Source organism: Chelonoidis abingdonii, chromosome 7 (assembly GCF_003597395.2).
Source record: "Chelonoidis abingdonii isolate Lonesome George chromosome 7, CheloAbing_2.0, whole genome shotgun sequence".
Taxonomy (NCBI): domain Eukaryota; kingdom Metazoa; phylum Chordata; order Testudines; family Testudinidae; genus Chelonoidis; species Chelonoidis abingdonii.
The window spans coordinates 16,482,400-16,510,348 of NC_133775.1; the positions used below are offsets into that span (position 1 = coordinate 16,482,400).

A 27,949-nucleotide genomic window follows, 5' to 3' on the forward strand; every position below is an offset into this window, starting at 1 on the left:
CTGTGCAATCTTGTTATCTTCACAGGTGTGGCTGAGGGTGGAATTTGTCCAATGGCATGCTTTTATTTCAGTGTAGAAGTAATTGCGCATTCAGCTGATGCATTCTGTATGATAATTGGAAGTTGTTTAGTTAAATTTATCTAAATGTGTCCTTATCACATAAACTGTAAGTATGCTTGTGAGTGCATTTATTTGAATTGCTGCACACTTGGGATATGTAAGCTGATAAAGAAATGCATAATAAGCTATTTTTAGTAAAGATAAACCCTGATTTTACAAGGATTGTAGGGAGTATCCAAAACCATCAGAATATCAGGTAGCCAGTCAACTTTTTCTTAACTAAGCCTGATTTTCTCATGGAGGAGTAACTTACATGCCAAAATTGAACTTAAATGAAGGAGATTTTTGAGCTGGGCTCACAAAAATAATACTTTGAAACATAATTTAACCGTAAAACACTCACAACCTTGGATAACTCCAAATGACCAGATATAATACTATTTAACTTTTTAAGTGGATATAATGGCTTGTGCATCTATGGCCCTCCCAACATACTTTGGAAGCATTTGTTAATTAAGCTTCACAACTGGGTTGATTGAAAATTTTGCACATAATTTTTTATGGAAAATTTGGGGGGTTGACTAAGCTGAACTTTTTGCAGAAAGTGTCTGGTTTCCAAACTCCTGAAAACCAAAATATTTAGGGTTGGATATGTTTCTGCAGTGCATTGTGGGAGTTGTAGTTTGACTGGCTCATGTTTCCATTTTCCTTTAGGGGCCAGGCTACATTTCCCATGAGCCACCATGACTAGGGACTCCCATGATGCATCGCCTCTTCCTCCAAGAGGAGAAACCATGGGACATCATAGGAAATGTATTTCGGTCAGGGAGTCCAGCCAAGAAAGGAGAATGGGAGCAGGAAGTACGTAAGCTACAACTCCTATGAGACATGATAGCAGCATTACTAAATTGAAATGTTACTGTTTTCCAGGAACATTTTTGGGGGTTTGGCCAAAATATTTTGATATTTGACTTTTTGCTAAAAAATATGGTATGTCAACAGGAAAAAAAAAAAGCCCTATTATCTGACCAGCTTTACTGACATCATCTGTGTGAGTCTAGTAATATAACCATTTCTGAAAGTGATTAACAGAGGCCCAGAGTGGATAAGGCCAAACTGTTCAAACGTGGCCTCTGATTTTGGCGTCAATTTTTGGGTGCCCATTTTCAGTTACATTTCTGACTTGCCCTTCATGTCACCCAATGAAGTGCTTTACCAAGACGACATGTCAATGCAGGTACACCAGATCAAAGGCTGCTTTTGAAAATTTTGACGTAAGCAACTTACCCAAGGCTAAGTACATGTCAGTGGCAGGGTTGGGAATGTAATACAGGAACCCTGACTAGAGTCTGCCAAAGGTTTGACTAGTTCCCTGACCCACCCTGAAATCTAGGAGATTTGGGTTCTAGTGCTACTTGTGAACTTCCATTCACCTCCACAATTGTTTAAAAATCACTGGCAAGTCCAACTGCTGCTTTCATGTCCCAGGCTCCCAACTGTGTCTGAGTGCTTTCACTGCCATAATGGGACCACTGTCTTGTCACTTTGAGACAAGGGGCATCAAGTAAGAGCCATTCCTTGGCAGACCTCAGGGAGAATCAGGCTACTCCCATCAAAGGGCAGTGTACACTAGGTAACATACCTGTTATTGCTGCTCGGAGCAACCTCAGCGGCACAGATGTCCCACAACCCGTAATCTGGTTGCTAGGAATCTCCTAGCACAAAATAATTGAGGGAAAAATGAAAATAGAGAAAGCTAAAGTAATGAGGTGGATGAGGAGGGAGGGGAGCTTTTCTGCATGAAAAGCAGGTATTTAATGAGAAGCAAAACCAACAAAATCTTCCTGATCTTCAGCAACGAGAAACAGCACAAATCTGGAATGGCTTTGGACAGCGTGTGAGGCTTAGTGTGAATTCAAAATTTAACTCCATGTTCTCTGGCACTTGGAATGTGAATTTCTGAATAAGGGTGGTGAAGAAGAGGAATAGCTCTGTTCTAGCCAGCTGCTCTCCAGGGCATACCCGCTTTCCTGGAAAGGGATGAAAGAGCAGCTGATGAATTACTGCTACAATTATGGGGTTAAGTGATAGCAGACACAGAGTTCTGTTCCATTAAAAATTCACTAATATAGTGCATTCCCTGAAAAACTTGCCCATTGCCTTAACTTAATCAGTACTATTACCATGGTGTTTGCCATGTTCTTTCTAAGATGAAAAAACGCTATGTAAGATTTGGGGGCGATTATTATTACAAAATGTACCGATAGCCTCAGAGGAGCTCTAGACACCTCTAATTATATCCACATTAACATTGTGGGTCTTTGAACCCCTCTAGTGGCTGGACTATGAGTCTGCTACTAGCTCTGAGCTAATACTGAACAGACAAATCCCCACGATGAGACACTGAATAGGACTTTATGATCATCCTTTGTACTTAGCTAGAATTATGATGGCTCCTAGATATCCTCTTCCCTATATTTCCTCCTCTCATATGTCCACTGAACATTCTCCTGCATGAGACATCTCTTCGTAGACAGTGGGGAGGGGAATGTTCTCCAACAAGATTGTGGGACCTGTCATCAGAGCTTTACCAGATTGTTCTTAGAGGCAAATTCTGAAAACCAGTTAACAGCCGACTTACACTATTAATGAATATAGTAGAAAAGCCTGCATTGGTAGATGGAGTGAAGAGGGAATTTTGCTTTGTGGTATGGTATTGCCCGGTTAGTATTGCCCATTACCAGGATTTTAAGTTTTCCTCTGAAGCATCAGGTAATGGCTAGTGTCAGAGACAGAACGCTGGAAAAGATGGACTATTGGTCTGTCCTGGGATGGCACTTCCTATCTTCATCTTTTTTAAAATATGACATTGGCCTTTTTATGCAAAAACATTCCCTCACACATGGTCTCACCTGCAGAAAAGGGCAGAAAGGCATCCCGCTTCTCAAACTGGCCATTTTCCAGGAAATGCTCAGGATTAAATGTATCAGGAGTTTCCCACACATTCTTGTCGAACATTATTGATGTCAAACTGGGGATCAAAGTGGTACCCTGCAAAAGGAGAGGAGGAGAATGGGAACTAAAAACAAGTCGGTGAGTGTGCTCAAAGGTTACATATTGAGCCATTTTGTTTTTAAAACTATTTTATTACTTCTCTTAGACCTGATCTACACACACAGTGAAATTGGTTTAATTAAAGGTGTGTTTCTTTAACAATTTAAGACTTGTCTGTACAAGGACATCCAAGAAAATTAATCCAAATTAACTAAAGGTGTGAATTTGAAGTGGACTAGTTAAATTAATTAAACTCCTGAGTGAATGCACTAGTTCAGAATTAAAGTGGATTTAATTCAGTTTAATAACTGTGTCCACACAGAGATTTAGTGCTGTTTAACTAATCCACTTCAAATTCACACATTTAGTTAACGCAGATTAATTTTCCTCTACAGCCTTATATAGACAAGGCCTTCATTAAACCAGTGCAACACCCTGCACAGACACTTTTAGTTCATTTGCAGTCTGGTTTTTATTGGTTTGGCTTGTGTCAGTAAATTACAATTATGTTAGTACAGCTAAACCAATGGAAACCAGTTTAAAACCAATAAAAATGTGTCCACACAGGAGTTTGCATCAGTTTAACTTTTCAAACTGATTTTAGTTAAACTAGTGCAATTTCTGTGTATAGACAAGGTTTTAAACTAAAACTTGCTTCACCTATTCTTTTTCTTTCTTTCTTTTTTTCTCAGCTAGCTAAAATTGCTACCATATAACAAGAAACTTCCCACCCTCCACCAGAGAGGGGCAAACACTGCAGTCAAGTTATAGGATCAATTGTACAAAAATTAAGGAGTCAGCTCTTTCCATGAGGCAACTGATCATGTTACTGGAAGATGTAAGAAATAACAGGCTATTTGATATTTACTGTTGTAAGGAGAGCTTGGTGCTTGTGTATGTGCCGCTAAAAACTAGCTTTTAATTAGTGTTATTTATTTATCATAGCAGAGTTTCCTAAGACACTTAAGCCTAACATATCAAAACTCTAGGTCCTCTTCCTATTGGCTCCCATGGTCTCTGGGTCTCAGTTTCATGTAATTCATGAAAAAAACATATATTGTATTTTTCTTAACACCAAAACTGAAGTCTGTGCAGTGCACAGAAAAATCAAGGAATTAAATGAATATTTTAATTTTTTGTAAAATGAGAACGAAGCCTTTTTTACATAGTTCCTTTCTCCAGAAAATTTACCTTTATAGAGAACTTCTGCAGAACTTAATAGAAAATTATAATTTTTCTATGGCATTTTAGATGCATCATATATAATGTAATGAAGAATTATATATCTGCTTTAGAATTCTATAAGATGGATTTTAAAAGTCATGAAAATGATACCAATCTCTATTAAATTCTTTTACTGTTTAGAGAAATTTCTAAAGTACTCTGTCAAGTTGCTATTGAATCCTAATGATTTCACCACCTTTTAAATTATATGAGATTTTGCCATAAAAGGATTAAAAGTTAGGTCTAACATCAAACCAACAGAAGAAGAAAGGAAGACTTAGTTTCCTTTCAGGTTACTTTTGGCAAATGGAATCCTGCCAGTGTAGTGTCACTGGTTGCCATTCTGGGCACATTTAAAGGCACGATATTGCTCATCCTTTGCACTTCATGAATAACTGCATTGGTGTATGGCATGTTGTCCCTGTCGTCCATGGCTGGCTGGCGAGACTGGCCAATCACTGTGTCAATTTCTCTTTGCACTTTCTCTGAAAAGAAGCCAATAGCCACATTAACAGTTATGACGAGGAGGAGCAGTTTTCTATTTAGAGAGTCTTCAATTGTTCAGATTTTCAGCTGCATTTTTATTTTCAAAGTGCTTTGAGTGACAGGTGCCTCCTTCCAAATCCTGGATGTAAATGCTAAGCGTGGTCACAAAAAGGTACAGCATCAGCAATAGCAGTGCAAGGTTCCCTCGCATTGCCTTGCCAAACCTGCCTTGACCATGCCTGCAAGGAATTAGACCTCAAGTGATGGAAGGTAAGTCAGGACCTGGCTCAAAGCCCATTGAAGTTGATGGGAGTTTTTTCACTGACTTCAATGGATTTTGGGTCAGGCCTTCATTTTTCATGATCACCCTGTCATTGGGATGCCTACGGAGGCTGTGAGAAAAAGTGCCAATTAATAATAAATCATCATACATTTATGGAGCTTTCTCGCTCAAGATTTCAGTATGCCTTTCATTATTAATTAATTAAGCATCACATTACCCCTGTGAGGTAGCTAAGAATCGTTATTCCTATTTTACAGATAGGGAAACTAATGCAGAGAGGTGAAGTGACTTGTCCAAGGTCACACATGAAGTCAATGCAAAGCCAAGAAGAAGTCAGTTCCCAGGACTCCCAGTTCTGTGCATTTACCACTAGACAGTCCTTTGCCCCTCCTAGTAGTGGTGGTTGTTCTGCAGAGACCTATGCACTTGGAACTGCAAAGACAACACTAGCTTGAGGATTTCCAGTGCCGAAACTCAGATCTAGCCAGTACAATAAGACTTCATTTGTTGTTCTCAGTGCTGTTCCCAGGGAAGTGAGAGAGCCAATCTTTCAGCTACTAGGGCTCACTGAGGAATTTAAAGGCAGAACATAAGGCGTGATTCAAAGCTCACGGAAGTCAGTGGGAAGAATTCCATTGGCTTCAGTGGGCTTTTGCTCAGACCTCTAGGGAATAAACTGAAAGGAAGGAAGGACAATTTCAATTTTAAACCATTACAAAATCTACCTTGAATTTTGGGATACACTGCCATGTAGAGCAGAGCCCAGCGTATGGTTGTGGCAGCTGTTTCGGTCCCAGTTAAAAACAAATCCAGTGTGGAACACAGTAGATTTTCCTCATTGAAATAAGAGATGGAATCATCCTTAGACTTTAAAAAAATGTAAGTGGAAATATATATATATATTAGTTATATGTGGTAAAAACCCATTTTTATCGCATGGATGGGCAAATTATCCCCCCCCCAAAGAAAACCTAAGGCCTCAGCAAATTGATGTCATTGTTAAATTAAGAGAAGATGTGTGTCTAAATCTGCTACACTGCCTCGGAAATCTCAGTCTTGGCTTTTTCATATATCTAGGGTGACAACTGCACCCCACTGCCAGCCCCTTTACTTTGGGTAAGAAGGTCAAAGCAAGAGGCCCCAAAAGCCCTGGTGACAGCTGGAGGAGGATCCCCTCCATAGAGGCAATGGGACAGATGGCTGTCAGGATGTCTTTCCAGAACCGCTTTCCTAATCCCAGGGCAGGAAATGTGTCAGGAGCATAGCCACAGCATGATGGACTGCAAAGAGTCTGTTCAGTGCTGTGGCCCATAAAGCCACCCAGGAAGTGTTCTGTAACTTGGGCCCCCAGGTCTGTCTAAGTTATTCCGGGGGTCTTTCTGGCACCTAGAGGAGGAAGATGCAAAGCTGACTTAAATACACCTTAGCACCACCCACCCACCTCTCATTCCTTCTGCGTTGCAATCTTGTAAATCATAGTCACATTAGAAAACAATATTCAGTTGAACAGTCCTATTGATGTCTTTGATATTACTCATGTTCATCAGAGTTTCAGGACTGGGCCTCTGATTTACATTAATTAGTTTGTGATACATCCTTAAATCTCCTATACCATTTTGAAAATCCCATATACATTGTGGCAGGGCAGTGATTTTGGCAAATCAAGGACTGCATTTTTTAATGTTAAATTTCATAAAAAATAATTTACTTGAGAAATCTCATAGATGTTAGATTAGGTGACCTTCCGAGTGCTTTAAAACAGCATGCTGTACATAAGCTGAGCTTTCTCTCCATTTTAAGTACTTTTAAATTAAAAATAACTATCCATTCAAACAGCTTCTGTTAGAAAATTTTGCCCTAAAAGTGAGCACAGGGCAATTTAGAATGGCAAAATCTGAATGACATACACAGCTCCAGATAGTTTGTCTAAGCAGCTAGTGTTTAAATTCTGAGTGTTGTCTATTGATTTCTTTCTGTTGCACGGTAAGTTGTTTGTCCTCATTGTCCTCTTACCTTTTCTATTTCCTTCAGATAACAGTCAATGAAGTCTCGGGTTTCAGATGAATTCCAGTCCTCCTTGTGCTTTGCAATCACTCCATTCACAAAATATTTAAGTTTCTTCCAATGTTTGAAAATTTTATTATGGGGCCCTGGCACCCACCTCATTAGCCAGGGGAAAGCATTATACAGCTGTTAAAATGTAAGGTGAACCAGACAAATGAATACCTCTTAGATCAAGAAAAAAATCCATTACAGTTTAACACATCTAGTGTTAGCCTGATTCTCCAAACATTTACACCAATACAAATCAGGAGTTATTCCACTGCAGTCAATGGAGTTACATTGGTGTGAAATTGGTGTGATTCAGGCCCACTATTTTCTGATAATAAAAGTTTATTTTTTTAGAACTCTTGCTAGCCAATAAAGTCCCTTAATCTGAAATAAAACTTTAAAAAACCAATCAGAGTCTCATGGTGTAGACCCAGAATAATAAATCAATTGACTGTGGAGTTCTGCAGATGTAACTGAGATCAGAGTCTGACACACATTATGCAGACTTGCATAATCTATTCACAGTTAAACTCCAAATCAGTCAGTATTGGCCTGATCTGGTTATAAATCTGGAAACTCAGGCCAGCCCACTAACAAATAATAATAATTAATATCTAGTTCTTGTATAGTGGTTTTCATCAATAGCTCTCAATCACAATCTTAAATGTATTTATCATCACAACACCTCTGTGAGGTAGGTAAGTGCTATGACCATCCCAAGTATGATTCACAAATAAAGCTGGTTAAAAACTGGGGGGTGGGGAATCAGCAGAAAATTTTAAGGATCATTTTATCCATTTTCCATAGAAATTGTAGAACTTTATGAAATTTCCCAGATACATCTACTGATAAACCTCTTAAATGAACCTGACTTGATACAGGATTTGTATCACGACCACACATTTGTGTTTTCATGTGGCTTGGGTGTGAAAAAACATCATACTTGGTGGTGTCTTTCTCTTTCTTTCTAGCACCCACACCATATTATCAAAGTGTGGGATTTTATGTGAAAACTAGAGCTGTGAAGAAATATAAAAAATGATCATGATTAATTGCATTGTTAAACAAAATTTATTTAAATATTTTGGATATTTTCTACATTTTCAAATATATTGATTTAAATTACAACACGAATCACAAAGTGTACAGTGCTCACTTTATATTTATTTTTATTACAAATATTTGTGCTATAAAAACAAGAAATAGTGTTTTTCAATTCACCTCATACAAGTAATGCAATACAATCTCTTTATCATAAAAGTTGAACTTACAAATGTAGAATAATATACAAAAAAATACCTGCATTCAGAAATAAAATAGTGTAAAACTTTTGAGCCTAAAAGTCCACTCAGTCCCATTTCTTGCTGTCAGTCACTCAAACAAAAAGTTTGTTTACATTTGCAGGAGATAATGCTGCCTGCTTCTTGTTTACAGTGTCAACTGAAAGTGAGAACAGGTATTCACATGGCACTGTTGTAGCTAGCTTCGCAAGATAATTACATGCCAAATCCGTTAAAGATTCATATGTTCCTTCATGCTTCAACTAGCATTCCAGAGGACATGCATCCATTCTAATGATGGGTTCTGCTCAATAATGATCCAAAGCACTGCAGACCAACGCATGATCATTTTCATCATCTGAGTCAGATGCCACTAGCAGTAGGCTGATTTTCTTTTTTGGTGGTTCGGGTTCTGTAGTTTCCACATTGGAGTGTTGCTCTTTTAAGAATACCGAAAGCATGCTCCACACTCGTTCCTCTCAGATTTTGGAAGGCAATTCAGATTCTTAAATCTTTGGTCAAGTGCTGTAGCTATCTTTAGAAATCTCACATTGGTACCTTTTTTGCATTTTGCCAAATCTGCGGTGAAGGTATTCTTAAAATGAACAACATGTGCTGGGTCATCATCCAAGACTGATATAATATGAAATACATGGCAGAATGTGGGTAAACCAGAGCAGGAGACATATTATTCTCCCCCAAGGAGTTCAGTCACAAATTAATTAACCCCTTTTTTTTTAATGGGCGTCATCATCAGCATGGAAGCATGTCTTCTGGAATGATGGCCGAAGCATGAAGGGGCATACGAACGTTTAGCATATCTGGCACATAAATACCTTGCAATGCCGGCTACACAAGTGCCATGTGAACGCCTGTTCTCACTTTCAGTTGACATAATACATAAAAAGCTGGCAGCAGTATCTCCCATAAATGTAAACAAACTTGTTTGTCTTAGTGATTGGCTGAACAAGAAGTAGGACTGAATGGACTTGTAGGCTCTAAAGTTTTACATTTTGTTTTTGAGTGCAGTTATGTAACAAAAAAAAATCTATATTTGTAAGTTACACTTTCACGATTAAGAGATTGCGTTATGGCATTGTATGAGGTGAACTGAAAAATACTATTTCTTTTATCATTTTTGCAGTACAAATATTTGTAATAAAATAATAATATAAAGTGAGCACTGCAGACTTTGTATTCAGTGTTGTAATTGAAATCAATATATTTGAAAATGTAGAAAAACATCCAAAATATTTAGTAAATTTCAATTGGTATTCCATTGTTTAACAATGCAATTAAAACTGTGATTAATCACGATTAATTTTATTAATCATGATTGATTTTTCTGAGTTAATCATGTGAGTTAACTGTGATTAATCGACAGCCCTAATAAAAACCAGAATTAAGGAAGCGATACTCACGTGAAGGACTACATGGTCATTTACCATATATCATTATACTTTTTTACATAGGAAAAGTCAGATTCACCTCTCTTGATTTTGTTCTCACTCTAACTACTTTACTTTTCAGGTGTCTGAAGTCAAAAAACAAACCAGCTTTACCTGGCCCCAAAAATTTCCTATGAGGAGTAACGTCTCAGCCAGCAAATGCAGTAATTCTTGGAATTGACTGTCATGGTATTCAAAGCGCTCCCCAAAAGTGATGGAACAAATAATATTTGAAACAGCACTATTAATTTTATAATGAGGGTCAAATGGTTGCCCTGGAGGAGAAAATATAGGGACAGTGTTGGTTTAAAAACATTCCAGACTAGTGTAATAATACCACTGTAGATTCTTAAAACTGAAATATTATTTTAAATCCAATGTACTTTTCACCTTCACCATTTATACTGTTTTGGTTTTGTGCTACATTCAGTGTGGCAAATGAATAGGGACTCCCAGACTATGAGTCAGGAGACCTGGGTCCTATTTCTAGCTCTACACTGGCTTGTTAGCACCTGGGACAATCCACTGAACCTCTGTGGACTTCAAATTCCCATCTGTTAAATGGGGTTAATATTTGCTTACTCATCCACTTAAAGCATATTAACATCTACATATGGAAAAGCTCTACATAAGGTCTAAGCATTCTTATTTTCTAACAGTTCTACAGTCAGTTTCTAGTCAATTTCACTTTCAACTTTTGTGCGCTAGCACAAAGCTAACATGTTTGGGTTTTAAATATTGCATGGGTAACCCAACTAAAATATCCAGGAAAACATTTACATTAATATAATATTAACCAGACTGCATCCCTTTAAAGATTAGCTCTCCTCTACACATTGCATCCTAAGTGTATTCCACAAACACCATGGCAATGGATTTCTTGGCAAGCCTAAATAATTATAAAGGACAAATAGAAAGTTATGGGAGGATAACAAGTCTGGATGGCTGCTTAAAAATGCATTATTTGATAAAATAATACATATAAATAATGTGCTTTTTTAAAAATAAGGATTACATCATGCATTGCATGTGCCATTCTGTTATTTATCCAAATGCTATTGAAATCTCTTGTTTAGTTTCCCAATACATATAAAACATATTCTCTAGCACAAAGAAGCCTTGATTCTTGATTGGAGCTCCTAGGCCCTATCATAATAAAAATAATAAAATAATAGATAAACCTCCTGTATGGGCAGATTATTGCATAATTGTCCATTATGGACCTCTTTGCACTTCCTTCTGAAGCATTTTGTGCTGGCTGCTTTTGGAGATGAGCTATCAGAGTAGATGGAGCCCTGATCTTGATCGCATATGGCAATTTCTATTTTCCTATGTTTATTCCTTTCACTGATGCCATCATGGTGCATATATTTACGAGTCACAACCATTCCAGTTGTGTCTGGCCTACCCTCACCAAAGACCGTGGGTAGGGTTGGTGCTGATCAAGGGGGCTGATCAAGATGTCTGTGTGATTGTCCTGAGAAAAGTATAGCTAAAATCTTAGGACAAAATAATGTAAGTTCATTTCTTACCTTTCTCTTCCTCTATTGCTTCAGTAAGATATCTGCTCTCTTCCTGTATTCTTTCTTCAAAGCTTATGCCAGTGCTTTTCAGGGCTGATAAAACAAATTTTCTTTGTTGCCTCCAGATATGTCCATTTGATGATATCAGCCCTGCAGTGATATATTTTGCCGTATGCAGGAAACAGTTTAAAAATGCTCATTAGAGTTGTCATAAACAGACAGTTAAGGGTTAATGCCGCTTTTAGCTGTAAAGGGTTAAGAAGCTTAGTGAACCTGGCTGACACCTGACCAGAGGACCAATAAGGGGACAAAATACTTTCAGATCTTGGTGGAGGGAAGTCTTTGTTTGTGCTCTTTGTTTTGTGCACAGCACTGCGTTCCAAAAGACGAAATGAAAAAGTTTTTGAAGAATTTCAAAGTCTATGGCTGAAAAACGGCACAGCAGGGACTCCCTGCAGTGCAGAGTAAAAGTCAAGGAGCTTAGGCAGGCCTACCAGAAACCAGAGAAGCAAACGGAAGGTCAGGCTCTGAGCCGAAAACATGCCGCTTCTATGCTGAACTACATGCAATTTTGGGGTTCAGCGCTACCAGTGCCCCACCCCTGTCCGTGGATTCAGACTTTGGGATTGAAATATCAAGTGTTTCTGAGGATGTAGCCGAGGGGAAGATGGAAGGGAAGATGAGGATGAAGAAGACCATGGTGAGAGCACACAGCAGTCCGTAAACCCCAACAGCCAGGATCTTTTTGAGACCCCAGAATTACAGTCCCTGCGCTCCAAGTGACAAGCCCAGACAGTGAGCCATGGAAGCGACCTCCGGTAAGTGTCCCTTCATTCTGTATCAAACACGGATTAAAACAAGATGGTTTTTTTTAGATCGCATTGACACCAGGGCTTTGCTGCAGTCGCAGCCATTACGGTTACAGGAAATTCGTTAACATGTCTGGGATGAGCGAAAATCCTCCAAATTAATCTCCATGAATCGATCGTGGAGGAACTCACAAGCCTTATGATATATGAGAACATTTCTGGCCAAGGCAGCCTTATCCGTTCCCCCATAGTAGGTAACTTTTCAACGCCATGCATTTTGCAAGACATTTGGTACTGCAGGCACTGAAGGCATTGCAGAAACAAATGATCTGCTCCTGCTGGTGTATTCTCAGGAGAGAGATATCATCCATTGTTACCTTGTAGAAAATCAGGAATGTAAATAGGGGCAGACATGGCGATTTTGCTACTGGCCAGAGAGGGGGGATGAGAAAGAGGATAGCGACGAGTTTTCAGCGTCTGGCAAGCAGGATTCTTCCCAGCTACCAGCAACGCGCTGCGGGGGGTGAAGTAGGGTGATCACTAGCAGCGATCGTATATGATAGGAGCCATGCGCTGTTGGTGAATGTGAAAGAGGGGGTTTGGGCTTTGCAGGTTCCTCTTAACAGGAGCAAGGCATCATATAGATCACTGTGTATATGAACGGCGGCTAAGTCAAACTTTAAAGCCTTACTTACCATCGCCGCATGGATGTAGGGTGGCCATACCTGCGTCTGTGTGTGTGCCACACAGTCACACAGACACTGAATATTTAAACGATACAAAATGCGACCTTGTGTAGAGATCACATGTGCTCCGTAAGGTGGATAGTGTTCTTGTGTGAAAGAGTACTAGCATTGCTCTGTAAAGGTATCTTTCCACATACTTATCACCCTGGTTTGCCTCCCCATGCAGCTGCACATTTCTCTGCAGTCCCTACACCATCACGAGGGCGTGCTCTGATACGGCGGAGGAAGAAGAAGACGCGAGATGAAATGTTCACAGAAATTATTGAAGTAACACGCAATGAGAGGGATAAATAGAATGATTGGAAGGATGTGGTAGCAAACTACAGGAAAGATGCAGTGAATGATCTGAGAGGGCTGGCAGGAAGACCAGCGTTGGCGAGATGCAACGCTGGATCTGCTGCGTGCTCAAACTGATATCCTCCAACGCATGGTGGATCTTCAGGAAGAGCAGCGCAGTAGCAGAGTGCTGCTGCAGCCCCTGTATAACCTCCCTGCAAGCCCACGTCCCATATCTCCCTCACCCAGACGTGTAAGAGCGCATGGGGGAAGGCTTTCTGCACCCGCCTACTCCTCCACCCCCTGGAGAGTTCAAGTAAAAGGCTGTAATTACGCTACAATGTGCTTAATGGCCTTTCCCTTCCCCCTCCTTCCAAAGCACAGCAGCCAGGGATACCTTCCTAATTTCTCGCCTTTTTTTATAGTTCCTTTGTAATAAAGAATACATCGAAAGGGGGAGGGTGGGTTGCTTACAGGGAAAAGTAGTAAGGAAAAACACATGATTTTTAACAGATGCATAATTACTTTTAATGAATAATAAATGATTTTAAACGAGACTGAATTTATTTCCTTCGCCAACCTGTAATCAAAAGGGGAGGGTGGGTTGCTTACACTGATAAGTCCATCAAGTGCGGAGGGTTCATCAAGGGGAAGCAAACAGAGTCACACTGTACCCTGGGCCGTGCTGAAACTCGTTTTCAAGGCTTCTCTGATGCGCAGCGCCTCCAGGTGTGCTCTTCTAATCGCCCTGGTCTCTGCTGCTCGTACTCAGCAGCCAGGTGATTTGCCTCAGCCTCCCACCAGCATAAATGTCTCCCCCTTAGTCTCAGAAGATTGTGGAGCACATAGCAAGCAGCAATAGCAACGCGGACATTGTTTGGCTGAGGTCTGAGCGAGTAAGTAATGATCGCCAGCGACCCTTTAAACGGCCAAATGCACATTCTACCACCATCTGGCACTTGCTCAGCCTGTAGTTGAACAGCTCCTGACCACTGTCCAGGCTGCCAGTGTATGGCTTCATGAGCCATGGCATCAAGGGGTAGGCTGGGTCACCAAGGATAACTACAGGGATTTCCACTTCCCCAACGGTTATTTTCTGGTCTAGGAAGTAATTCCCTTGCTGCAGCCGTTTAAACAGACTAGTGCTCCTGAAGACGCAGCGTCATGAACCTTCCTGGCCATCCACGTGGATGTGGGTGAAACGTCCCTTGTGGTCCACCAGTGCTTGCAGCACCATTGAAAGTACCCCCTGCGGTTTACGTACTGGGGGCCTTGCGCTCTGGGCCAAGATAGGGATATGGGTTCCATCTATGGCCCCACCACAGTTCGGAAAACCCATTGCAGCAAAGCCATCCACTATCACCTGCACGTTTCCCAGAGTCACAACCTTTCGTAGCAGCAGCTTAACGATTGCTTTGGCTACTTGCATCACTGCAGCCCCACAGTAGATTTGCCCACTCCAAATTGATTCCCGACTGACCGGTAGCTGTCTGGCGTTGCAAGCTTCCAGAGGGCTATTGCCACTCGCTTCTCCACTGTGAGGGCTGCTCTCATGTTTGTATTATGGCGTTTCAGGGCGGGAAAGCATGTCACAAAGTTCTAAGAAAGTGTTCTTACGCATGCGAAAGTTTCGCAGCCACTGAGAATCGTCCCACACCATTAAAACAATGCGGCCCACCAGTCTGTGCTTGTTTCCCGTGCCCAAACTCGGCGTTCAATGGGTAGAAGATGCCCCGTTAATAGCAGTAGCTCCAAAACGCTGGGCCAGCGGTTATGGAGAATTCTGCCTCCATCTCGTCATCGCTGTCTTCGCCGCTCAGCAATAGCTGCCTCCTCCTCTCCTCCTGCCTTTGCAGTTCATTGTTCAGTATAGTCAGCACGAGAGTACGCGAGGTGTTGACAACAGTCGGATACCGTTTGTGATCTCAGGGTCCATGATTGCTGTGCTATGGCGTTTGCTCAATGCACTCCCGGAAAAAACGCCAAAGGGTTGTCTGCTGCCTTCACAAAGGGAGGGGTGAGGCTGTACCCAGCACCACCCCGGGGCAATGTTTTCTGCCCCATCAGGCACTGTGCTCTCAACCGGAAAGTGGGAACTATGGGAAGCTGAGGAACAGCTACCCACAGTGCACGCCCCTGAAATCGATGGTAGCTTTGGACCATGGACGCAAACAATCGATTTCGTGATTCCACTGTGGACTCGCTAACAATTTTATTAGATCTGTTTTGTAATATCGGTTTAAGCTAATTCGAAATAATCGTGCAGTATGTAGACGTACCTTAGATTCTGAGAATGTGAGCAGAACCAGCCAGCCAACCATATAAGAGAAAGAATGCTCAGTGCCCCCTCAGAGCTCTGGCCACCCCTCCCAATGTCCCATCTCCTGTGAAACTCTTTAAATGTGTCTGGCCCCTTGCATTTATTTAGCTCCTTTCATCTAAATATAGACCTAGGTATAAAACAGAGTCTAGGATAATCTAGGCCAAATGCTGAGGTGATTACTAAGGGCCTGATTTGCACCAGCCTCACTCACACTGAGTAGTAGCTGTTTGAGTGAGCAGTCCCACTGACCTCAGTGGACTTCTCCTGTAATTACTACTCAGCTGAGTATAGTGACAGCAGAATCAGACACTTCGTTTTTAACTGACAGACTCCCATTATCTTCAGTGTGCAGCTGCCTGTGTGCCTCTCACAGGATGATCAAGAGCATAACATTACAATGCTGTTATTATTGAGGCATTGAAAGAGAGAAAGACACGGATGGAAAGCTTAAGGACAACTGCATCAGAAGTGCTCAAAATGTAACCACCATCTCTGTTTACTCCAAATATTTTACTCTTCTTTTCTTCCTCTTATTCTGTCTTTTCCTTCTATTTCTTCCCAGTAGTAGGCAGCCCCAAGTAGAAGACAAACTTTCCCATGTCAGAGGAGGTTTACCTCAGTCAGGACTAAGTTTTTTCTTGCCCTATGTAGACAGGTCACTTTGCCAAACACTGAAGGCACCCATGTGAAATACAAGAGAGTTTGCAATTCACATCAACCCAACAGAATGATTTGCAGAATGACTGGGAGTATTAGCTAGATAATTGTACCCACCTGAAATTACATGGGGGAAATATGTGGCACTTAAGTGTACAGTTTCTGAGTCTTTATAGTTAGCAGGGAGTTTTCATTGTGCAGCAACAGGGACAGCTTTAGTGATTGTACAGTATGCTTCTCCTACATGACTGTAACTATTATTGATAGGACAGTAGACTACGGATCTAACTCTTTTTACTGCGTTCATTGCTGAGTATCAGTGTCTGACAGATTTTAAGGTCGACTAGGTAGATGAGATAATATCTATTAGTGGAGCAAACTTCTGTTGGTGAGAGAGAAACGCTTTAGAGTTTACACAGAGCTCTTCTTTCAGGAGCTTATCTTCTACAGAGCTCTATGTAGCTTGAAAGCTTGTCTCGCTCAGCAGCAGAAGTTGCTCCAATAACAGATATTACCTCACCCTTCTTGTCTCTCTAATATCCGGGATCGACACAGGCTACAACAACATTGCAAAACATGGTTTTAGGTCAACATTTTCCAACGTTCGTTGCCAGAGGTTAGGTCCCAAAGTTATGTATGCACCGTCAACGAAGTGGCCAAGGGTCAAAGTACTGGAAGCTGCTAGGGTGCAGCACCTTTGGAAATCAGACCACTTCTGCTTAGTGCCCACATGGATTAGGACTCTAGCAGCCAAGGTTTGAAATTTTGGCATAAAAATAGCTCTGTCTCTTCCCCATTGCTAGGTCATGTTTTCCAGGTCATTCAGATTTAGGAATTGAATTGAGGTTCAGAAATACCAAACGTGGCAGTAAATATGTAGCTAGCCTACGGCCAGATGTTTAAAGGTATTTCAACACCTTAAACAAATCTGAGCCCTATTCTGCAAAAGTGCTTTCTATGTTTATGGTGTCCAGCTGACCCAAGTAGGAAGGGCTGTTTACACTCCATATTATCTCTCACGTTAAATTCAGTGAAATCAGTCAGAACCATCCCATCTCCCAATCTTTCAGAAAGAGAGGAGAAAGAAAGAGAGAGTAAAATAACATTTCCCCATTGAGATTTAGAAACATTGGAATAATACAGCTCTCCTGTGCATCTGTGAATCCAGGTAAATGCTGGGATTGTAGCCAAGGGCAGAATCAGCCTAGTTATTTATTAATTTGATTGATTGATTGATTGATTGATTGAACGGTCATGATGCCAATCTAACAAAGTAGCAAACAATGACAACCACATCACGGGAACTCACCTAGGCCTTTAAAATTTCATGGAGAAGTTGTATATGTGGTCGATCTGCAAATACTTCAGCTGATGAACAAGAGGCTTCCTTCACTAGTTGGTATCCGTTGACCACCACAAATGTTCAGATTTCCAACTGCACACTGAAAATGTTGCCATACTGGCCAGTAAGCTGAAGACACATTCCTCTGATTTAGTTACCTTCTGTTGTCAAACTAACACTGGAAGGATAGAGTAGTACAAAAATACTAGCAAGCTAACTATAGGAGAGATGTCTTCTTAGCAAGCTGACCCTAGGAATCGCTAAGCTCTGCTCTGTATAACTTTGACATGACTCTTACTCACTGGAACACTAATGCTAGAGGTGATCAAATGATCGTCCTAGAATGTTAGTAACATGTGGGACCAATGTTTTGGCCAAAGTTGACATCAGAAAAGATTAACTCCATTATAAAGGTTCCTCATCAGCTCCATGCCCTCCCCCCCCACACACACACTTTTACACACTTAGAACTAATTCCTAAGCGGTTAGAACTCAAACTTTGCATATTGGCTTATGCAGCATCTGCCATGGCCTGGATTCTCATGCGCATTCCCTTACCAATGTGTGCATATAGTTGTCTATATGGACAGGGTTTAAGACACCTGCGCCACCAATCAGAGTCAGACTGTGCCTAATGTTTAGGCCAGCCTTATCTTCCTCAGCAGGTTAATACCTCCCTCACTTGAACATTAGCTTTTGGTCGCACATGTTCTCTTTTTCCAGAATGGAAGATACCATTGCCATTTAGGATCAGGAATGTTTTCTCCATCAGATTATAACGGTGCTGAGTGGGAAGAAGAGGACAAATCAGTGGGCCTAAAAGCATTGATAATGCCCTTCACGCTCTGCCAAAAGGGACATCTTTGTTATTTGTAGGATACTTCTTCGGCCCAGCAAAAATGAGTACAAGGAAATTATAAAGGGCCCTTGTGTTACAAAGTGTTAATTGTTATGTTTGATGACGAAAAGCTACCAGGCATGTAGCACTCCCGATAAGTGTTTCTCAAGTTCCCTCTGGCTTCACTCACAGAGGAATGGGAGCCTGTGAGAACAGCACCCAGGCCTTAGGCTGGATGCAACACAAGAGAAGGTGCATTTTAAAGTTATAGCAAAAGAAAACAAGCTAGACCCGAGAGGGATGTTACTTTGCCCAGCCAGTTATAATGGAGGGTAAGCCCTTCACTATTTCGGGGAAGGTCCTCAGCTGGTGTCAATTGTCATAGCACCATTGACTTCACTGGGAGTTAGGACTCTTGGATGCTATCCTGGCTCTACCACTGCTTCTGTGTGTGCCTTGAACAAGTCACATGGGCACTTAACTTCTTTGGGCTTTAGTTTTCCATCTGTAAAATAGATGGATTGAGGCAATCCTGGACACCAGAACAAAGGCAAAGTAAATGGACAAAGGCTATCTCATAAGTCTGCATAGCTGTGGATCCACCAATCACCTATCATCCCTGCCCCAATCAGTCTCAGTCCTTCCATGATACCACAGGAGGCAGCGGTGGGATGGAGTCAGCCTGTACACACCCTCTCCGCTGGATTCTGTTGCATTTAGGTCCCTTCTGCACCAGGGAGCCGGTAAAAGTTGCCCATATCATAGGGTGTTGTAAGGCACTGTCTGTAAAGCATTTCAAGGATCTGCTACAGAACACACTCCATACGTGCAAACATTAATACGACAATCTCAGTCAGGCTCTTACTTCTGCAGAGCGAGGTGAATGGGCTGCTTAAAGTCACCACAGTGCCAACAAAGGAAAAAGTAGTGGCCAGAGGAAAATTCTTGGACGTCTCTTTTTAACATGATCAACAATCAAAAGAAGCACAACCAGAATGACGAAGAGAATCTGAGAGTCATCTTTTCCAAAGGGAAGTTAAATGCACCACAAGCACTGCTTGCATCTTTTTTTAATCCCAAAGGGACCTGGGCTCTGACCCTTGTCTAGTCTTGCTGCATGGAGGTAGAGGTGAGTAAAGTAACTGGCTAAGATGCCAATAGTGGCCTGGTTGAGGACTTGCTGCTTTCTCATGAACTTCTGTTGTCAGAATGCTCACAGAATAAGCAGCAGGGCCAGTCCAGATACAAGCGGATAAAGCACGTGCCTGGGGTGGCACATGCTTTTTTTTTTTGCTGGGGGCTTCAAAAAAGGCTCTGTCACAGCCAATAAAATCCTGATTATTCAGCTAAACAGAAGCAGTCTTGCAAGCTTATTTTGCAGATTTACCCCTCTGCCAGATCCCTCAGTTTTTTTTTGCTGGAAACCATTCCTCTCTCTGCCTTTAATTAACAGTGAGCTCCTTTATACAGATACCTAATTGGTATAAGCATTACAAACATTTAGTTACAGTGAAAGCAGCACTTCACTAATTACATATGATAGGGAGTATATAATTTAAAACTTGTAAGGCACCTGAGTGATGGCGCCATACAATGCCCAAGAGGCTGCATCTCTTTAAGTGCTGAACACCATTTAAGATGTGCTGTGCGATCCTCAACTCCCACTGCAGTCTGGAAAGCTCACTGAAGTCAAAAGAAGTTTAGTCTGATGAAGGCTGGCACAAGCAGGCCCTCAGAGCCCAATCCTGTAAGGTGGCTAGCCACCTAAAACACCCACTGACTTCAGTTAAGTTTGAGGTGGCTAACACCTCAACATGATGGGGTTTGTCTGCACCTAAATCCCTAGGCCTTTTGTGAAGCTTCCTAAATACATGCCCACACTCTCCAAGGGTGAGTAGCAGGATGGAGCAGCAGTGAATTAGCTCATTGCTTACTGGCTTACATTTTAACCACATTTATATGGAATTCTTTAAAAAAATCATGTTACCAAAAACTCAATTGCAGTCAAGTAAAATGTTCAGTTATGATTTTAAGTCCATTTTTGGTAAAATTTCAGGAGCCAATATAATGCAAATTCATTGGAAATGTGATAATATTGTGTGAGGTTTTAATTTATAAAATGGTGCACCATTTTTTTTTTATGCAAAGTCTTTTCCAGATTCTAATTTTCTGCTGGGCTGCTATTTCATTGCATTGTAGCTGGAGGGACTATATTAGTGGCTCCACTTAGAAGTATATGTAGTCCATGTGCTAAGCTACAATAGTAAGTGTAATGAAACAGTAATGCTTTTTTTGGGCCTACAGCCTAATCGGAACCCATTCTGCCCTTATCCCCTGTGTAGCCATTGTGGATGCCAAACCAATTTTGGAATCCTATAGTGAGGATCAATGTTGCAAGCGGCACACTACATCACAAGCTGCAGGTTAGCGTCAATGTAAATACCATCCGTCAGCCTGACAGAGCTATGAAAACAAACTAACCCAGGCAACAAGCTAGCTATTAACTCAGCAAGTCAGCTCTTTTGCTTGGACAGACACTTGCCAACAGCTGAATTTGCGACCAGCGCAGAGACATCAGCATGCAGCAAATGCCATTTTTGCTTATGGCAGTTTCTCAAACATGGGCCACTGGGTTATACTCAATGGGACACTACAAAGCCCACAGTTGCACACCTTGCTACTGCCATTCCACAGTTTGTCCTCTCAGATGGAGGCCATAGATGAGTACAATGGCCCACTCACCCCCATGCAGTTTTCTTTGGACATTCTGTGTTTTACAGTTTGTACCTAAGTATCTTACTAGCAACCATCCCATTGCTGGTGGTTCAAAGACTATCAGAGGGGGTTTCTCGTGACGAAGATGGGCCAGAGTCCATCCAGGCTCTCCAAATCTTTCTGTCAGTCTCTCATGTTTCAAACTTGTAAGTATAGTCAGTCAAGGCGTGTTAGTCTTAATTTGTTCTCTCAACTTGTAAATGTTTTTTTGCTGAGAGGATTTTACCTCTGCTGCTGTAACTTTGAACTTAAGGCTAGAGGGGGTTCCTCTGGGCTATACAAATTTGATTACCCTGAAGTATTTTCCTCCTGATTTTACAGAGATGTTTCACCTTTCTTCTTTAATTAAAGCTTTCTTTTAAGAACCTGATATGATTTCCTTGTTTTAAGATCCAAGGGGATGGATCTGGACTCACCAGGAATTGGTGGGAGAAGGGAGGCGGATGGTATTTCTCCTTGTTAAGATCCAAGGGGTTTCTTGTTTCACCAGGGAATTGGGAAGTCCCTCAAGCCACCCAGGAGGGGAGGGACAGGAAGTGCTCCAGACACTGAAATTTCTGGATGGTGGAGAGTTACCAGATCTAAGCTAGTAATTAAGCTTAGAAGTGTCCGTGCAGGTCCCCACATTTGTACCCTAAAGTTCAGAGTGGGAAGGAATCTTGACAAGGTATTTAAAAAAATACCCTTATTTTAAATACATTTTTGCATGGGAATTAAAACCCAAAGCAATCGGCTTACACTCAGGAGCTAGCTTTATAGATTTGCTTTAATCCCTTTCCCCCTTTTCTCTTGTGCTTTGTGTGAAAAAGAGGTAAGCACAAGTAGTTTACTGTCAGTACTATTACAGTGTTGGGACTGGGAGACCTGCATGTGAGTGATTTTTCTTGTAGCTTCAGCTGTGGTCGGTCAGCTGCCGACGGAAGTGGGAACTATGGGATAGCTGAGGAACAGCTACCCACAGTGCACCGCTCCTGAAATCGATGGTAGCTTTGGACCATGGACGCAAACAATCGATTTCGTGATTCCACTGTGGACTCGCTAAACCAATTTTATTAGATCTGTTTTGTAATATCGGTTTAAGCTAATTCGAAATAATCGTGCAGTGTAGACGTACCCTTAGATTCTGAGCATGTGAGCAAGAACCAGCCAGCCAACCATATAAGAGAAAGAATGCTCAGTGCCCCCTCAGAGCTCTGGCCACCCCTCCCAATGTCCCATCTCCTGTGAAACTCTTTAAATGTGTCTGGCCCCTTGCATTTATTTAGCTCCTTTCATCTAAATAGATCCCTAGGTATAAACAGAGTCTAGGATATCTAGGCCAAATGCTGAGGTGATTACTAAGGGCCTGATTGCACCAGCCTCACTCACACTGAGTAGTAGCTGTTTGAGTGAGCAGTCCCACTGACCTCAGTGGACTTCTCCTGTAATTACTACTCAGCCTGAGTATAGGCAGCAGAATCAGACACTTCGTTTTTACTGACAGACTCCCATTATCTTCAGTGGCAGCTGCCTGTGTGCCTCTCACAGGATGATCAAGAGCATTAACATTACAATGCTGTTTATTATTGAGCATTGAAAGAGAGAAAGACACGGATGGGAAAGCTTAAGGACAACTGCACTCAGAAGTGCTCAAAATGTAACCACCATCTCTGTTTACTCCAAATATTTTACTCTTCTTTTCTTCTCTTATTCTGTCTTTTCCTTCTATTTCTTCCCAGTAGTAGGCAGCCCCAAGTAGAAGACAAACTTTCCCATGTCAGAGGGAGTTTACCTCAGTCAGGACTAAGTTTGATTCTGGCCCTATGTAGACAGGGTCACTTTGCCAAACACTGAAGTGCACCCATGTGAAATACAAGAGATGTTTTGCAATTCACATCAACCCAACAGAATGATTTGCAGAATGACTGGGAGTATTAGCTAGATAATTGTACCCACCTGAAATTACATGGGGGAAATATGTTGGCACTTAAGTGTACAGTTTCTGAGTCTTTATAGTTAGCAGGGAGTTTTCATTGTGCAGCAACAGGGACAGGCTTTAGTGATTGTACAGTATGCTTCTCCTACATGACTGTAACTATTATTGATAGGACAGTAGACTACGGATCTAACTCTTTTTACTGCGTTCATTGCTGAGGTATCAGTGTCTGACAGATTTTAAGGTCGACTAGGTAGATGAGATAATATCTATTAGTGGAGCAACTTCTGTTGGTGAGAGAGAAACGCTTTAGAGTTTACACAGAGCTCTTCTTCAGGGAGCTTATCTTCTACAGAGCTCTATGTAGCTTGAAAGCTTGTCTCGCTCAGCAGCAGAAGTTGCTCCAATAACAGATATTACCTCACCCTTCTTGTCTCTCTAATATCCTGGGATCGACACAGCTACAACAACATTGCAAACAATGGATTTTAAGGTCAACATTTTCCAACGTCGTTGCCAGAGGTTAGGGTCCCAAAGTTATGTATGCACCTCAACCGAAGTGGCCAAGGGTCCAAAGTACTGGAAGCTGCTAGTGGTGCAGCACCTTTGGAAATCAGACCACTTCTGCTTAGGTGCCCACATGGATTTAGGACTCTAGCAGCCAAGGTTTGAAAATTTTGGCATAAAAGATAGCTCTGTCTCTTCCCCATTGCTAGGTCATGTTTTCCAGGTCATTCAGATTTAGGGAATTGATTGAGGTTCAGAAATACCAAACGTGCAGTAAATATGTAGCTAGCCTACGGCCAGATGTTTAAAGGTATTTTCAACACCTTAAACAAATCTGAGCCCTATTCTGCAAAAGTGCTTTCTATGTTATGGTGTCCAGCTGACCCAAGTAGGAAGGGGCTGTTTACACTCCATATTATCTCTCACGTTAAATTCAGTGAAATCAGTCAGAACCATCCCATCTCCCAATCTTTCAGAAAGAGAGAGAAAGAAAGAGAGAGTAAAATAACATTTCCCCATTGAGATTTAGAAACATTGGAATAATTACAGCTCTCCTGTGCATCTGTGAATCCCAGGTAAAGTTGCTGGGATTGTAGCCAAGGGCAGAATTCAGCCTAGTTATTTATTAATTTGATTGATTGATTGATTGATTGATTGAACGGTCATGATGCCAATCAGACAAAGTAGCAAACAATGACAACCACATCACGGGAACTCACCTAGGCCTTTAAAAATTTCATGGAGAAGTGGTATATGTGGTCGATCTGCAAATACTTCAGCTTGATGAACAAGAGCTTCCTTCACTAGTTGGTATCCGTTGACCACCACAAATGTCAGATTTCCAAACTGCACACTGAAAATGTTGCCATACTGGCCAGTAAGCTGAAAGACACATTCCTCTGATTTAGTTACCTTCTGTTGTCAAACTAACCACTGGAAGGATAGAGGTAGTACAAAAATACTAGCAAGCTATACTATAGGAGAGATGTCTTCTTAGCAAGCTGACCCTAGGAATCGCCTAAAGCTCTGCTCTGTATAACTTTGACATGACTCTTACTCACTGGAACACTAATGCTAGAGGATGATCCAAATGATCGTCCTAGAATGTTAGGTAACATGTGGGACCAATGTTGGGCCAAAGTTGACATCAGAAAAAGATTAACTCCATTATAAAGGTTCCTCATCAGCTCCATTGCCCTCCCCCCCCCCACACACACACTTTTACACACTTAGAACTAATCCTAAGCGGTTAGAACTCAAACTTTGCATATTGGCTTATGCAGCATCTGCCATGGCCTGGATTCTCCATGGCGCATTCCCTTACCAATGTGTGCATATAGTGTCTATATGGACAGGGTTTAAGACACCTGCCGCCACCAATCAGAGTCAGACTGTGCCTAATGTTTAGGCCAGCCCTTATCTTCCTCAGCAGGTTAATACCTCCCTCACTGAACATTAGCTTTTGGTCGCACATGTTCTCTTTTTCCAGGAATGGAAGATACCATTGCCATTTAGGATCAGGAATGTTTTCTCCATCAGATTATAACAGTGCTGAGTGGGAAGAAGAGGACAAATCAGTGGCCTAAAAGCATTGATAATGCCCTTCACGCTCTGCCCAAAAGGGACATCTTTGTTATTTGTAGGATACTTCTTCGGCCCAGCAAAATGAGTACAAGGAATTATAAAGGGCCCTTGTGTTACAAGTGTAATTGTTATGTTGATGACGAAAAGCTACCAGGCATGTAGCACTCCCGATAAGTGTTTCTCAAGTTCCCTCTGGCTTCACTCAAGAGGAATGGGAGCCTGTGAGAACAGCACCCAGGCCTAGGCTGGATGCAACACAAGAGAAGGTGCATTTTAAAGTTATAGCAAAAGAAAACAAGCTAGACCCGAGAGGGATGTTACTTTGCCCAGCCAGTTATAATGGAGGGTAAGCCCCCTTCACTATTTCGGGGGAAGGTCCTCAGCTGGTGTCAATTGTCATAGCACCATTGACTTCACTGGCAGTTAGGACTCTTGGATGCTATTCCTGGCTCTACCACTGCTTCTCTGTGTGACCTTGAACAAGTCACATGGGCACTTAACTTCTTTGGGCCTTAGTTTTTCCATCTGTAAAATAGATGGATTGAGGCAAATCCTGGACACCAGAACAAAGGCAAAGTAAATGGACAAAGGCTCTTCATAAGTCTGCATAGCTGTGGATCCACCAATCACCTATCATCCCTGCCCCAATCAGTCTCAGTCCTTCCATGATACCACAGAGAGGCAGCGGTGGGATGGAGTCAGCCTGTACACACCCTCTCCGCTGGATTTCTGTTGCATTTAGGTCCCTTCTGCACCCAGGGAGGCCCGGTAAAAGTTGCCCATATCATAGGGTGTTGTAAGGCTTACTGTCTGTAAAGCATTTCCAAGGATCTGCTACAGAACACACTCCATACGTGCAAAGCATTAATACGACAAATCTCAGTCAGGCTCTTACCTTCTGCAAAGCGAGGTGAATGGGCTGCTTAAAGTCCACCACAGTGCCAACAAAAGGAAAAAGTAGTGGCCCAGGAGGAAAATTCTTGGGACGTCTCTTTTTCACATGATCAACAATCAAAAGAAGCACAACCAGAATGACGAAGAGAATCTGAGGAGTCATCTTTTCCCAAAGGGAAGTTAAAATGCACCACAAGCACTGCTGCATCTTTTTTAATCCCCAAAGGGACCTGGGCTCTGACCCTTGTCTAGTCTTGCTGCAATGGGAGGTAGAGGTGAGTAAAGTAAACTGGCTAAGATGCCAATAGTGGCCTGGTTGGCAGGACTTGCTGCTTTCTCATGAACTTCTGTTGTCAGAATGCTCACAGAATAAGCAGGCAGGGCCAGGTCCAGATACAAGCGGATAAAGCACGTGCCTGGGGTGGCACATGCTTTTTTTTTTGCTTGGGGGCTTCAAAAAAGGCTCTGTCACAGCCAATAAAATCCTGATTATTCAGCTAAACAGAAGCAGTCTTGCAAGCTTATTTGCAGATTTACCCCTCTGCCAGATCCCTCAGTTTTTTTTGCTGGAAAACCATTCCCTCCTCTCTGCCTTTAATTAACAGTGAGCTCCTTTATACAGATACCTAATTGGGATTATAAGCATTACAAACATTTTAGGTTACAGTGAAAGCAGCTTACTTCACTAATTACATATGTAGGGAGTTATATAATTTAAAAACTTGTAAGGCACCTGAGGTGATGGGCGCCATACAAATGCCCAAGAGGCTGATCCTCTTTAAGTGCTGAACACCATTTAAGATGTGCTGTGCATCCTCAACTCCCACTGCAGTCTGGGAAGCTCACTGAAGTCAAAAGAAGTTTAGTCTGAGGAAGGCTGGCACAAGCAGGCCCTCAGAGCCCAATCCTGTAAGGTGCTGAGCACCCTAAACACCCACTGACTTCAGTTGAAGTTGAGGTGGCTCAACACCTCACATGATTGGGGTTTGTGCACCTAAATCTCCTAGGCCTTTTGTGAAGCTATCCCCTAAATACATGCCCACACTCTCCAGGGTGAGTAGCAGGATGGAGCAGCAGTGAATTAGCTCATTGCTTACTGGCTACATTTTAACCAACATTTATATGGAAATTCTTTAAAAAAAATTTTCATTTACCAAAACTCAATTTGCAGTCAAGTAAAAATGTCAGTTATGATTTTTAAAGTCATTTTGGTAAAAATTTCAGGAGCAAATATAATGCAAAATTTCATGGAAAATGTTGATAATATTGTGTGAGTTTTAATTTATGAAAAATGGTGCACCATTTGTGCAAAGTCTTTTCCAGATCTAATTTCTGCTGGGCTGCTATTCATTGCTGTAGCTGGAGGACTGTATATATTAGTGGCTCCGTTAGAAGTATATGTAGTCCATGTGCTAAGCTACAATAGTAAGTGTAATGAACAGTAATGCTTTTTTTGGGCTACAGCCTAATCGGAACCCAATTCTGCCCTATCCCCTGTGAGCCATTGTAGGATTGCCAACCAATTTTTGAATCCTATAGTGAGGAGCAATGTTGCAAGCGGCACACTACATCACAAGCTGCAGGTTAGCGTCAATGTAAATACCATCCGTCAGCCTGACAGAGCTATGAAAACAAACTAACCCAGGCAACAAGCTAGCTATTAACTTTGCTAGCAAGTCAGCTCTTTTGCTTGGACAGACACTTGCACAGCTGAATTTGCGACCAGCGCAGAGACATCAGCATGCAGCAAATGCCATTTTTGCTTATGGGCCAGTTTCTCAAACATGGGCCACTGGGTTTATACTCAAGGGGACACTACAAAAGCCCACAGTTGCACACCTTGCTACTGCATTCCACAGTTTGTCCTCTCAGA

General features: G+C 41.8%; 1 protein-coding gene across 1 annotated transcript; it reads right to left on the reverse strand.

Moving 5' to 3' along the window:
- Nucleotides 1–1,782: 1,782 nt before the first annotated feature.
- CYP2J2 (cytochrome P450 family 2 subfamily J member 2) lies at nt 1,783–26,284 on the reverse strand. Its single transcript, XM_032795468.1, has 9 exons — nt 26,078–26,284; nt 24,318–24,480; nt 11,420–11,560; nt 10,002–10,162; nt 7,121–7,297; nt 5,833–5,974; nt 4,636–4,823; nt 2,973–3,111; nt 1,783–2,090 (listed from the first exon to the last, which is right to left on the reverse strand). Exons 1-9 carry the CDS (start codon nt 26,282–26,284, stop codon nt 1,912–1,914), a joined length of 1,497 nt encoding a protein of 498 aa, XP_032651359.1. The 3' UTR covers nt 1,783–1,911.
- Nucleotides 26,285–27,949: the final 1,665 nt, after the last annotated feature.